This window comes from Tupaia chinensis, unplaced genomic scaffold (assembly GCF_000334495.1).
Source record: "Tupaia chinensis unplaced genomic scaffold, TupChi_1.0 Scaffold000207_1, whole genome shotgun sequence".
Classification (NCBI taxonomy): domain Eukaryota; kingdom Metazoa; phylum Chordata; class Mammalia; order Scandentia; family Tupaiidae; genus Tupaia; species Tupaia belangeri.
In genome coordinates, this window is record NW_006159682.1 from 888,095 (window position 1) to 902,712 (window position 14,618).

The following is a 14,618-nucleotide window of genomic DNA, read 5'->3' on the forward strand; positions in this document are numbered from 1 at the left end:
AGCTGTCAGGTCTGGACTTGCACTGCGGTCTACCATGTGGGAGTCCAGAGCCCTTAACCACCATGCCAACTGCTGGGCCCTATTCTTGGTATTGATAGTAAAAGGAATTATCATGAGATCAGACTTTTACTAGATAAACATGAATCAAAAGTTAAATTTAATTGATCTGTGCACTAAGTAGAAATAATGTTTAGAGATCCCCAATATTTAGTTGGGAATGGCCTTTAGGATCTGTTTGGAGATATTACCACCCCTAATAACCCCCATTTATGAGAGAAATGTGTGCTCTTCAAGCTTCCTCCATTTTACCCATAGACTATTTGCTAGTTAGAGCTGAGAGTCCTTTGTAATCCTGTTTTTCTTTTTTTACCAACTGAGCTACTTTCCTTTGTCCTCCCATTCTTCTGTGTTGGCTACTTTAAGTCAGCTCACAGTCTCCTTGCAAACCTATTTTCTTGCATACACAGTTGATCGTCTAGCAGACACTTTTCAAATTAACATCAGAGCAGAAAGAATTAGTATAAACATGCTTATAGGTATATGCATCTGCCACATGATACTGTGTAATATTTTCTACAATATTTCTGTTATCAAGGAGCTGAATTGATACTGACCTAATGTGGAATGCCTCGGAGGATTTGAGATGGGGGGAAGGGGTAGATTTTCATGTGACATCTCTGACATGCTGCAGCAGGACCGAAAACACTCATCTGCTCACATAAGGAGGAAAGAAAAAAAATTTCCAGGATTGAGGTTGCAGAATTTGTGGGGTATTTTTCAGATTTTTTCCCCTTGTGCTTTTCTGTTTTTGATTTTACATAATTCAATAAGACTTGGAGGTGGGGGGGTCACCTTTGCATAATAAATAGATTAAGGTATGGAAGGAACGGGCTGCAACAGTGATTCATGTGGTAAAGGACTGGTTAAAATCTCCAGGACCCACATTGCAACCCATCTGACAAACGGTTAGTGAGTTCTTTGGCCATGTCAGGTATCTCTAAAAGTAATGGTATGCAAATAGCTTCATTCACTTGCTGTTTTTCTTCCATACGAATCATAACATTGTGCCTACATGCCCCAACAGTTGATCTTTGTTCACATTAAAAATCTTACTTCATAAAGGTGAGAAATAGAAATGAAGCCTGCAGAGTTGTCCCTTAAGTATCTCCTGTAGTTTAATTTTCTCACTTTTATGCTAGAGCTAAATGGAGCCTAAGCTTACATACATCTAGAATGGAGACTGAAAAACAGTCATGAAGCTCTAAGGAATAACTCTGCAATACTAGTTTGGAGGAATTCTTAAATTCTGTCCTCCCTTCTCCATGTTGCCTTCTTTTACTTTTCTCTTCATCCCAAAAATATATTGCTGCAGAATCCTATAGTTTTTTTCTCTCATTTTTGTAGGAAAGAAAGTAAAGAGAAGTGAGTGTGTGGTTTCAGTATAAATGGGCAGTTAATTTGTTGCATCAAAAGAAATAGCTTTATTTTGTAATTCTGGATCTGAGGTTACTTGGTATTCATTCATAGGAACCCAACTCTAGTAGAAGCATATAAAAATTTGGGTAATGATGTTTCAAAGTAAAAGTGGTTCCCAGCATGTTTAATTTGAACAGTAGAAGAAATAAATACTGCTTCAATTATTTTTTTTCTTTTACTTACTATACATTGTTTTATCTATTTAGTCAATCGAATTTGATATGTGGCCCTAAAATAGATTTTTAGAGCCAGTGTGGTATTTAATAGGGCAAATTGTGTATTTACAGTTTTATCCTTTTCCCCTGTTATCTCATTCTAAAAATGATGCATACCAGTGATTTAAGGGGAAATTAACACTTTAGTAAATATCTTTTTCCTTAATATTGTTGACCATTTCTATTAGCCATTTTCATTTAATTTGACAGTGATACTTAAGGGTTAAGCTTACAAAGCTGATGCAACTCCTCCTTTTCTTCACCAGCAGTTTTCATTGGGCAGTATTTCCATAGCAACAGTGAGATCAGTGAAACCTTAGCATTTCATTGATTATTTTTCTCCTCTTCCTTTTTTAATCTATTCTCTTTTCACCACATTTTAGTGAGAAAGCGATTTTTTTTTTTTACAAACAGAGCTTATATTGATTTCTATTCCATAAATAATTAAAAGAGGGTAGAAAAATCTGCCCTTCACTTAAAAATTGAATGTTTCACTATGTATTTAAAAAGCGATTCAGGATTAGGAGGATGGATAACCATACCAGCTGTAGCTGATGTTCTCAAATATTCTTGCATTGTTTGCTGGTCTTCTAGGGAAAAGAATAATGTGGAACAGGACCTTAAGGAGAAAGAAGATACTATCAAACAGAGGACAAGCGAGGTTCAAGTAAGTAAACTATATATTCAGCATTCCATTTCTTATTTAGGGTCATTATAAATATATAGGATTTTTTGCTATTTGATGGAGTGATATTAAGTCAAAGGAATACCTGATATTTATGTGCTTTAAATGTTTATCTTTTCCAAAATGGTTATTTTTGCTTTGAATTCTGGCCTGCAAAGATTATACTGCAGTGAGAAAGCAGTATTTTTGAGTGTAGATTTTCTAGTTTTTTAAATGGTACTTAGTTGCATATTATGTCGTGAAAGGTAAGTTTGAATGACTTGCAGTGTGAATATTAACACTAGTAAAATTAAGTGAGATCATGTCATCATCATCTTCATGAAAAACCAAATTGCTTTTTCATGCATGTGAAATTTCCTTAGCTGGAGATCATTTAGTATGTTAAAGGACTGTTTCTCATAACAGTAGTAGGGTAGGAGATGATACAGAACAATCTAAAATAGCATTTTATTAATAGCTTAGTAGCCAGGATATCTCAAACTTTGGCATAAAGAGGTTTAATTCATTTTCACTAAATGTTGTATTAAGTAGTTTTATTTTACAAATAGAAAAGATCATAAAACCTCAGCTTATTTGGGGGAAATTATACAAACGGGTGTTTCACATATTAAAAATACATAACATTGAGCAGTGTTTCATTTAGAGCAGTAAGCAGTGCATGTGGCCATGTTATTGGGGGACCGTTTCCTGAATGCTACACTTGCACATACAGGAGGTTGGATGTGGAAGCACTGGTTGCAATTGTTAGTAAGAGATCATGGATGGGCATTTCTTAATGCATTACTGGTATGTTGGATTTCCCTTTTTGTCCTAATAGTTTTGAGTAGGTGAAAGCTCTAAATGTTAGAGTCATTGTTTTGTTTTGACGTGAGATATTCTTTAGAGATTGTCTGTCTACTGGACTATGCTAGGGTGGGGAAGCTGATTTACTGAAGGGTTGAGAAGCCAGAGAGACTTCTTGTTGGAAGTAAGTTCTCTGAGAAATTATTTATTATATTTACTAGAATTTTCTTAAAGGGAATAGGAAGGTAAGGAGATAAACACTAATATATTTCTCTTTCTGGCAGTGAGATTGCATGGTGGTAGGAGGGTAACTCACCTGAATTACATTATTTTTGTGCAATTTTTGAGCTTCTTAAGAATAGTAAAAGAGTCACAGACTTAAGTAGTTATTGCTGAAAATATTTTAAGATGTTTAATAAGATAAAATAATAGATAAAATAATCTACAAAGGTTTTCTCAATCTGAAGAAATATAGTTACTAATGAATTCTAAATTGAGCTTCTAAATTTAGCCAGCTACTGTTTTAAAGTACGTAGGTCTTGTCATAGATGATATTTTGTTTGAAAATATCGACCTGTTGGTTTTTCCCTGCTGCATCTTTTGAGGATATAAATTTACATAGCCAGTTTAGAAGAGCCCTAAAATTTACATTATTCCTTTCAGGTCAAGTGGATTATCTTTGAATATTTGGTTTCTTAAAATTACAGGTTTTGTTGTCAGTGATTTCTCGGTGATTTGCTTATCCTTATTTTGAGGTGATAGGTTTATGTTTAACCTAATGAACATAATCATAACAGTTACCAACTTCTCACCAGTTATCAGTTACTCTGTGGGGCACTTTACTTGCATTGTCTCATATTATTCTTATGAGAAATCAAAAAAATACGTTTGGCACAGGAAGTTCAGATTATTGAATTTTTCTGCATAGGGTGCTATAAGTATAGGGTATCTTGGAGCATTATTAGGATAGACCAGGTAGTAATGAATTTAAATTAATGGAAAAAGATCACTGGAGTAATTAAAGCTCTGATTAGTAGATTCATTACTCATTCCACCCCAATACAGGTATCTCTGTATTATGCATTATAACGAGACACTAGTTTAGGAATGACATGCATAATCGACATGTACAGAAAATTAAAATTCTTCACTCTAGTCATCTTTTTCAGTTTTTTTGAAGCTCAAAACAGTGTACCAAAAGTGATAATAAGTAGAGTTTATTACCTATTGAGAAAATCCTGATTGGTAATAATAAATAAATAAATAATGATAAAATTCCATTGGTAATAAGGCACAGACTAGAAATAACCTGGATAATTAAATTTGTAACTCATTCCAATTCTTAGTACTTATTTTTAAGTTTCTCTATCAAGAGGAAATTTGTTAGAGGTATTAATAAATAACAGAATCAAAGAAAGTATACCTCACTGCATCTTTCTGACTCTGCTCTCTAATGGAGGTACTAATTAAGAAATGCCAAAATGAAGATGCTGGAGAAAAGAAGTAAGGGAATTGGGACCTACCATTGAGTATTTACTCCAAACTTGACTTTTCTGATTATTCTTGTATATCTCCATATTAGTAAATAGTGATTACATAAGCTCATATCTCAAGCATAGAAACCAAATTTTCAAAGCCAGAAAGGATTTAAGTGTTTTTTTGGTTTTGTTTTGTATTTCTATAGTCTCCGAAATTCAGTTAAAAGTTGAAGACCTACATATTTAATTCCTAAATGTTTTTTTTTTCCTGTCTGTATTCCAATGAACAACCATCTAAAAAACTTTCAGTTCAAGATTTTTTTCCAAGAAAGGAGTTCAAAATTTATTTTGTGAGATGATCACTGTTAGCCTGTATGAGATAAACTATTAGATTATCAAGTCCTGTGGAAAATTTAGGCCCTATATTATTCAATTCCAAGGGGAAACAATTGTATTGTGACAGGCCATTTTATCATAAATGTTTATGGTGTGGGTTGTTTTTTTTTTTTTAATTTTGGAGGAGAATGTAGACTCATTCTTTCCTACCTTAAACTGCCTATGTACAATCTTACTAAACTTTTCTGACTAGTCAACAAATATTTAGGGATTCACCTTCATATGTGTGCTTATAGAAAAATTAGGTTTATGGCAAAAGTTTAGTATCTTATAAACTTGAATTCAGTTCCTGGCTCTGCCATTTTCTAGGTTTGTGATCCTAAGTTAGTAATTTAGTTTTTTCTTCTGTAACGTGGGATAATGAAAACACCAAACAGTTGGGAGTCGATAGAATAATAATACGAGGTAAGGCAAGTAAAGTGCCTCACAGAGTGACTGAAACCCAGTAAGTATCGGTTGTCAAAAAGTCTTGACTTATTTTTTCTGTGTAGAAATGCATCATGACTTTTCTGACAACCCAATATTCAGTAAATGTTGTGATTAGTTTGATTATTCTACACCCTTTAGTCATCTCTTTTTATATACCTCTGTTCATCTTCAAGCACTTTCATATCTGACTTCTGTTTTTTACCTAAGACTCTCTGCCCATAAGAATCCCCATTTTGAAAATGTGTTTTACAAAGAGAGAGAGAGTGTTTGTGTGAGTGAGCGAGTGACGGGGGGTGTTTATTGCTTCCACTTGAGCTGCCAACCTACTTTTCTCTTTCATTGCTTTGTGTGACCATTTCCCCGCTTCCTGTCCTTTCTGTTTTTCTCCCCAGGGCCAGCAATAATCTTAAGGCCAAACTGTTGGTCCTCCCTGTATTATTTACTGCCTTCTTAGGTTGTACTCACCTAGATATTTTCCCACCTCTCTGACTCTTTGGTTCTGTTGCCTTTGCCAGGGACAGATGGACAGATTGTGTGTCTTTCGTCTCCCCTTCTTTCCTTCCTTCTCCATACTTCCTGTCATCGTAAGCTCATGACTCCCAAATGTTTATTAAGCTCTTACCTCTCTTGTGTTCTAGCCCCACATCTCAAGTTAACCATTTCGGTGCTTGTCATTTCAGAGTCAATATGTCTAAAATGCTCTTGTTGAAAAAAAATGGCATCAAGATTGAACTTTCCTATTTTTATCAGTGTTTTTCTTTTTTCGCTACTGCCACCCTTATCACCTAACATCTAAAATGTAAAATCAGGTCATAAGTGCTTACCCCATCCTCTCTCTCTCTTGCTTTTATTTCTAAATTAATTTTAGTATCATGACTTTCATATGTGAAAATCTTTACATCTGCTCGCTGCTACTGTTAATTACAGAAAAACATTATACCTTGCAGATATATTAGGGATAGGAAAAAAAAAAAGAAATACAAATCCTCCTCTCTTAAAGTGTTTTCATATTGCCTAACACTGAACTGTGTGCCATATACATATTTTCTTTGTCTTATTCTCACTCCATTTGTTGTTGTGATCTAGAATGTTCCCTACCTCCCTGCTTATATAAATCCACTCACAAAAATTCTACTATTTCTTTCTAACTTTCTCCCTCTTTGTCTCTTTCACCTACACCACTCTTCTGTGTTGGAACTCCCAGAGGAATATGTGTCCACTTACATGGTATATACTGTATGTTACCTTATAGTGCTTGCTAGTTTGGCATTAGTGTGTGTATAGGTAGATTTCAGTCTTTTAACCCATATTGTGAGCTCCTTGAACTTAGAAATTGTGCCTTGGATCCTATCTTCCACTGTATTTGATAGCATATTGCTAGATAGAGGTAAATTTAGGGAAACTGTTCAAAATAGAAATGAATAAACTTTGATTTTGTGCATAAAATTAAAAATAGGATAAGACACACATAGAAATGACAGCAGAAAGGATTGGAAACGCAGAGATATCACAAGGAGCCAGACTTTTTCCTCTCATTCATACTACCCTCATGCAACTGAAGCTCCTGTTTATTTGTATTTCACCCCTAAAGACTCAGTAATTCAGAAATTGTCCATTTTGGTTTTTTGTTTTAATTCTCCTAGCTGGTTTTCTTAGATAAAGAAGAATTACTTAGGTTAGTTGGAAATAAAACTAGATACATGAACTCAACGTTCTTTTCCTAGTCATAATGCTCTTTAGAACACATTGGGAAGCATATGATTGGGAAATAAAGGCAGGCTGTTAGTGGGATTTTCTGATACCACTCTAGTTTAACAGGCTCCTTTTGTTCTTTGACTTAAACATCTTGCACTTTGGTGAATACTTTTTTAAATATTAAGAATAATTCTAGGGCTGGCTCCATGGTGCAGTAGTAATATGTTGGTCAAGAGAAGCTCATCACATGTGGTGACCATGGTTTGAATCCCCACCCAGTCTGCCCACAACATACCAGGCCCTTGCACAAGTGCCCAGATCTGCTGGAGGACTGGAAGAAGGGGATCACTGCATGATAGACCCTGTGGAGGGTGTTCTTCTCTCGCTCTCTCTTACTCTTAGGTTTGTGCGCTTGCCCTGTCATGAATAAAGCGGAAAAATTTAATAAAAATAATTTTATAACTTATATTGTGTTAGGCTAACAAAATGAATATACCTGATTATTTTTAGTTTGAGCTTGGTCTTTAGAATTTCGTTGGGTTTTTGTTTGTTTTTTAATCAAATAATTAGCACTTTCTGTGAGATTACCAAAGTACTTAAAATTCCCTTATTCTCTTTAACAATTCTTCTTGTGTGGATATACTAGCATAAGTATTTGTATATATGCTTTGTTTTTTTTTAAAAAAGTAATTGTTGTATTCATAGGTTAGTGCCCTTTTTATTACTTGTTTTGTATTATGAAACAGATGTGACCATATCCATGTTAATATTTCATAGATTTGGGGACCAGCAGTTAGCGTAATGGCTATGTCACTCTACTCCCATGTAGTCGACTACGGTTCGAGTCCTGGACTCGGCAGCTTAAACTCACGCTGGGTGTGTGTGCGTGCATGCCCAAGATCCCGAGAGGAGAATGGGGGAAAAGGGATTGCAGCATGGCCATCCCCCCGGGGGGTGATTTCTCGCTTTTTGTCTCTCTGTCTCTCTCTCTTTCTGGCGAGCTCACACGCCCTATAGCAAAAACCTCTCCAAAAAAAGAAAGAAAGAAAAATATTTCATAGATTTAATTATTAGATTGTGCATCTGACTTGCATTGCTAAAATGAATTATTTTACCCTCTTAATATGCATACATTTGTTTAAATTTTATTTCCACTACCACATAATATTTCATGGGACATGGAAGGGATGAGTTTGTTATTTTCAGTAACTTGAGGAATTTCTAGAAAAAAATATTCTTTCTTTGAAGTTTCTTTTTAAACAAAACCAAGAGGCCCAACCACAGTAACACATGCTGGTTGATATTCTACTCCGCAGGCTGAGGCCCCATGGGAAGCCTGTGTTAATTCCTGGCCCACCTTAAACAGCCAGTTGTGTTGTAGTCCCAACTACTTGGAGACTGAGGCAGGAGGATCACAATATAGTGAGACCCTCTCTTTAAAAAAAGAAGAAAAAAAGACAAGATCCTCAGCTTAAGCATTCTTTTTCCCCCCTTATTAAGAATTTTGAATGTGTTTTATTTTGGTATTTCATAAAAACAGACTTTGGCACTGCATTAGGCTAGTCTTGTTAATTTCATCCTTGTCATCCAGTAATTGCTACTATCCTTTATTTTCCTGTTGATGGCCAGGAGGCAGGTGAGCATAATTAGGGTAAACAAAGCAGAACTAGGAAAGACTTCTGCTAAACTCTTCAGCCACTCACTTTAGGGGATGGCAGAGGGGAGGGATGGCCATGCCACAGTCTCTTCTCCTACATACTTCTCTCAGGATTTTGGGTATGCATGCACAGGTGCCCAGTGTGATTTTCTTTCTTTCTTTCTTTCTTTCTTTCTTTCTTTCTTTCTTTCTTTCTTTCTTTCTTTCTTTCTTTCTTTTTTTTTTAAGTTCAATTAATTATTTTTATTTTAGAGAATTATTTTTTATTTAACTTTATTTATTTATTTTAATTTGACCAGAAGAGACAGAGTGAGAAGAGAGAGAGGGAAAGTGAGAAAGCAAGCTGCCAGGTCCAGAATTCAAACTGCAGTAGATCATATGGGAGTCCAGTGTCCTTAACCACCAAGTCATTTGCTGGCCTTGATTTTTAAGCCCTGGGGTCTAGGACTCGAACTATGATCAGCCATGTGGGAATCCAGCACCTGAACCTTCTCGACACTTGCTGGCCCCACAATTTCTTTTTTTTTTTTTTAATTGCCAGTGTGCATGTGTTTGCCAGAGAGGGACCTAGGGAGGGAGGAAGATAAAACACCTCTCAATGGGACATGGTCATGCCACAGTACTTTCTCTTCCATTTCTCCTTTCCCTCCCCTTTCTCCTTCCTGTCAGGATTCTGGGCACATGTGCCTGGCATGTTTTGCGAGCCAAGGCTGGTACTAGGTACCAAGGCTGGTACTAAGACTACAGTCAGCCATGTGGGATCTGGCTCCTAATGCACAGAGCTTAAACACTGCAGTGTGGGGCCAGCCCTACAGTGAATTTTAATATGAAAATCTATTCAGTTTGAAATATGTCTCCGAGGGGCTAGCAGTTAGCATGGTGGTTAAGGGCTCTGGACCCTCTCATGGCCAACTACAGTTCAAATCCCAGGCCTGGTGGCTGACTTTCTCACTCCTCCCACCCCACCCCACCCCCACACACACACTGCCAAAATTTTAAAAATATATATAAATAAAGTTAAATAAAAGAGGTTTTTTGGAGAGGTTTTTACTATAGGTCACGTGTGCTCGCCAGAAAGACAGAGAGAGACAGAAAGTGAGAAATCACCCCCTGGGGGGGATGGCCATGCTGCAATCACTTCTCCTCCATTCTCCTCTCAGGATCTTGGGCATGCACGCACGCGTGCCCGGCGTGAGTTTAAGCCACCAGGTCCAGGACTCGAACCGCAGTTGACTCCATGGGAGTCCAGCAACATAGCCATTACACTAACTGCTGGTCCCTTTTCTTTTCTTTCTTTCTTTCTTTCTTTCTTTTTAATAAAGTAATTCTTTAAAAAAAAATTAAAAAGAAATATATCACTGAAGTTTTTTCTCAATAACCTTTTACTTATGGCCTGTACTTTTTGTGTTACCATCAGGAATCTTTTTCTTTTTAAGAGAGATTTTTTTTTTTAAGAATTATTTTATTGAACTTTATTCTACTTATTTATTTAAATTTGACCAGAGGGTGACAGAGTAAGAAAGAAAGAGAGAGAGGGAAAGTGAGAAAGCAAGCCAAGCCACTGGGTCCAGGACTCAAACTGTGGCCAGCCATGTGAGAGTCCAGTGCCCTTAACCACCATGCCATCTGCCAGCTTGAGATTTTTTTGCTATAGGGCGTGTGTGCTCACTGGAGAGACAGAGAGACAGAAAGCGAGAAATCACCGCATCACTCAAGGAGGTGCCCATGCCATGATCCCTTCTTTTCCACTCTCCTCATCGGATTTTGGTCACGCATGCACATGCACCCAGCGTGAATTTTAAGCCACCAGGTCCAGAACTCAAACCATGGTCTACTACATGGGAGTCCAGTGATATAACCATTACGCCATCTGCTGGCCGCTACCATCAGGAATCTTACTGCAGCTAATAAATGCAAAAGGAGCCAGCAGTTGGAGTTTAAGATGACTGGATCCCTCATGGCTGGCTTTGTGGTTCAAGTCCCAGACCCGGCAGCTTGAAAATCATGCCAGGTATGTGTATGCATGCCTAAAATCCCAAGAAGAGAATGGATAAGAAGGGATTGGGGAGTGGCCATCTCCCTTGGAAGGTGATTTCTCACTCTCTCTCTCTTTGGAGAATGCACATACTCTGTAGCAAACTACAGAAAAAGGAAAGAAATGAGAAAATACAGTGAGTTTGGGAGAGTTGAGTAAAATATATTTGCTCTCTGTGAAAGGGCAGGAACAAGTAAATATTATATTAGTTTGTTTATTCCCTTTGCTCTTAAATAAACCTGTACTAGGTTAGATTTAAGCAGCTTACTAAAGGTGCTATTTGTGAAAAATAGTTCAGTTTATTAAAAGAAACCAGCATTGATCTTGTTATTAGTGGTTCTTATATAGAAATTTAGTCCCATCAGAATACTTATTTTTTATTTTTTAGTGATGCAAAGTCAATTGTGTTTATTATATTACCTTTTAAACAAGTAACCATCAGAATATCTTTAAATATATTTATTTATTTCTTCCATGAACCAGAGAGAGGGAGAGACAGACAGCTCCCCAACAGGGTCTTTTATTTATATATTTTTAAAGAAATATTTTATTTAACTTTGTTTACTTGTTTATTTTAATTTGACTAGAGAGGGGCATAGAGAGACAGAGAGAGAGAGAAAGTGAGAAAGCAAGCTGCCAGGTCCAGAACTCGAACTGCAGTCAACCATGTGGAAGTCCAACACCCTTAACCACCATGCCACCTGCAGGCCCTCCCAACAAGGAGGGTCTTGATGCCACTACCCACCCTCGGTTTCAGCTGGCCCTGGATTGTGGGTGCACACATACCTAGCATACTCAGAGAGGTCTGTGGACATGAACCCCTGTGGGTCCTTCTCACAGAGCATTGCCACCGCTGACTCCAGATTTTTTAAAAACATTTTTTTAATTCTTATTTTTCAGAGAGAGTCTTGCTATGTCGTGGTCTCCTTCCTCAGTCTCCTGAGTAGCGGAGACTTAAGAAGCATACCACCATACCTGGCTTTTAATGTGTGCTAGGAATTGGGCCCTAGTCTTCCACGTAGCCTCAACCTGCTGAGTACCAGCATCCACCAGCATGTGCTACCACAGCTGTGCCTCGCATCAGAGTATATTTATAATGGGCCAGCAGGTGATGTGGTGGTTAAGGCTCTAGACTCCCACATAGCTGACCTCAGTTTGAGTCCTGGACCTGGTGGCTTACTTTCTTACTTTCTCTCTCTCTCTCTCTCTCTCTCTGGTGAGTGCACATGTCCTGTAGCAAATTAAAAATAATAATAATGATAAATTAAATAATTCTTTAAAATAGACTATTTTTATATTGATATGAAACCACCAGAGATGCGATACTTAAAAAATGGCAAACTTGGGGCCATCAGGTGGCATAGTGTTGAGGCGCTGGACTCCCATATGACTGACTGTGATTCAAGTCCCGGACCCGGTAGCTTGCTTTCCCATTTTCCTTCTCTCTCTCTCTCTCTCTCTCTCTTTCTGAGAGAGATAGTCAATAATGATAGTGATAATGAATAAATATTTTTTTAAAAAAATGGCAAACTTGACATTTTCCTGTTATAAAAGTAATATGGATTTATATAATAGTAAATTTATAAGCTATAAGAAAGTATTAAAAAAAAGAGAGCTATTCTAGAGAGAGCTATTGTTAATACTTTGCTTTATTTTCTCCAACTTAAATAAATTAAAAAAAAATTTTTTCCAGAGTGTGTGTGTACTTGCCAGGGAGAGCATGAGTAGACATGAGAAAGAGTACTCCTATGGGGAATGGTCGTGCCACGGTCCCTTTTCCATTCCTCCTCCCATCAGGGTTTTGGGCACACATGCACACACACCCAGTTTATTTCTCAGACCTTTCGGTCCAGAACTCAAACCATGCAGTCAGCCATGTGGGATCTAGCCTTCTTAACCACTGTGCCATAGGCTGGCCCCATAAACAGTTTTATATTCTTTTATATTCAGATTTTAATATCAGCACAATGTACTAGACTTTTTTTTATATTATGTGACTCTTTTAAGTTAAATTGTATTGTCCTTTACTAGATTTACAATAAAAGATATCTGAGTATAGGGACTAGATATTATTAGAGATGTGAAGGCCTAGATTTTCTTTGAGATGTGACAGAAGCTAGAAAATTAGACTAGAATATTTATTGATAGGGATAGATCACCCGTAAATTTTTTTTTCTTTTTTTTTTTTTTTGGGAGAGAGATTTTTGTGATAGGGTGCATGTGCTCGCTGGAGAAACAGAGAAAGACAGAGGCGAGAAATCACCTCCATCCAGCGGGTGTGACCATGCCACAGTCCCTTGCCTCCATTCTCCTCTTGGAATTTTGGGTGTGCACACACACATGTCTGGTGAGCGTTTTAAGCTGCTGGGTCTGGGACTTGAACTGCAGTCACTATGTGGAAGTCTAGCAGCGTAACCATTACACCATCTGCTGGCCCCTCCTCTAACCCTTTTTTTTTTTTCACCCCGCCCGCCCCCCTCCTCTAACCATTTTTAATGGAAGGGAAAGATGATTTTTAAAAAATGCTTTTGGGACCAACAAATTGTTACGTGTAGTTTTTAAATTTGTCATGAAAAAGAGGCCGGCAGGTGGCATGGTGGTGAAGGCACGGGAATCTTAACATGGCCAATTGTAGTTCAAGTCCTGAACCTGGTGGCTTGCTTTCTCACTTTTCTCTATCTCTCTCTCTCTCTCTCTCTCTCTCTCTCTGGTCAAATTCAAAAATAGTAAGTAAAATTAAATGTTTTAAAATCTATGAACAAAATAAGGATTTCACGATGGAGTATATTCCCAAACTCACAAGATTACTTCAGATCTAAAGGTAGCATACTTTAAAATATCTCACAGCTGAATTACAAGAATTATTCATAACCACTGTAGTTTTTAGGCTACTATTAATATGTTCAGGTTAAGCTTTTACTCTGCTTTTCTGAGGGTAAAATGGCATATAGTATAATATAAACAAATAGTAAGCTTAGTAAGCACAAGAACAGTATGTGCCATCATGACGTGCTAAAGCAAAAGATTATTTCTACATGATGGAACTTTTAAATGTCATTCAGCCTTGGTTCATAGACTGTAAAAATACTGAATCAATATAGAAATGTAGGTATTACTGAGCCTGTCCCATAACCTATGAAAAAGGGAGCTTGAGCCCTTATGGCTGACCATGGTTTGAATCCCTGCCCCAGCAGCTTGAAAAACACACTGGGCACATGTGTGTACATGCCCAGAATCCCAACAGGATGGAGAAATGCAGAAGAGACCGTGATGTGACCATACCCCATTCAGGGCTACTTTCTCCCTCTGTCTGTCTGTGCATCTCTCTTTGGTAATTAAAAAAGAAAAGAAAAGAAATATAGGTATTACTTAAATTTTAAAAATATGACAGGTCAGTTTGAGGCCGGTATTCATATTCAGCTATAGTTTAAATACAGAATGAAACTTTTCACATTATGTTAAAAGAATGTAAGTCCTTTCTTTTTGTCAATCACATTTCTCATTAATCCAGATATTAAGGTTCTATCATAGTTACAGTCATTGTATAACTAATGCAATGTGGAATGTGCTCGGCAGGCATTGTACTAGATTTAGAAAATTAAAGAACAAAACATGGGCTTTGTCCTTCAGCAGTTACATGATTGAGAGGTAACCCTGATACAGTATAGCAAGTCTGACAATAGAGGTGAGATGCAAACAACTTTAAGAGCACCGGTAGGGACCAGCAGTTAGCGTAATGGCTATGTCACTGGACTCACATGTAGTCAAC

General features: G+C 37.2%; 1 protein-coding gene across 1 annotated transcript in view; it reads left to right on the forward strand.

Moving 5' to 3' along the window:
• Positions 1 to 2,104: 2,104 nt before the first annotated feature.
• Positions 2,105 to 14,618, forward strand: part of EPS15 (epidermal growth factor receptor pathway substrate 15) — a 52,373-nt gene continuing 39,859 nt past the window's right edge. The window contains exon 1 of the mRNA XM_006147245.3: positions 2,105 to 2,358. Within this exon, the coding sequence (XP_006147307.1) occupies positions 2,188 to 2,358 (171 nt within the window). The 5' untranslated portion in view covers positions 2,105 to 2,187. The remainder of the gene's footprint in view (positions 2,359 to 14,618) is intronic.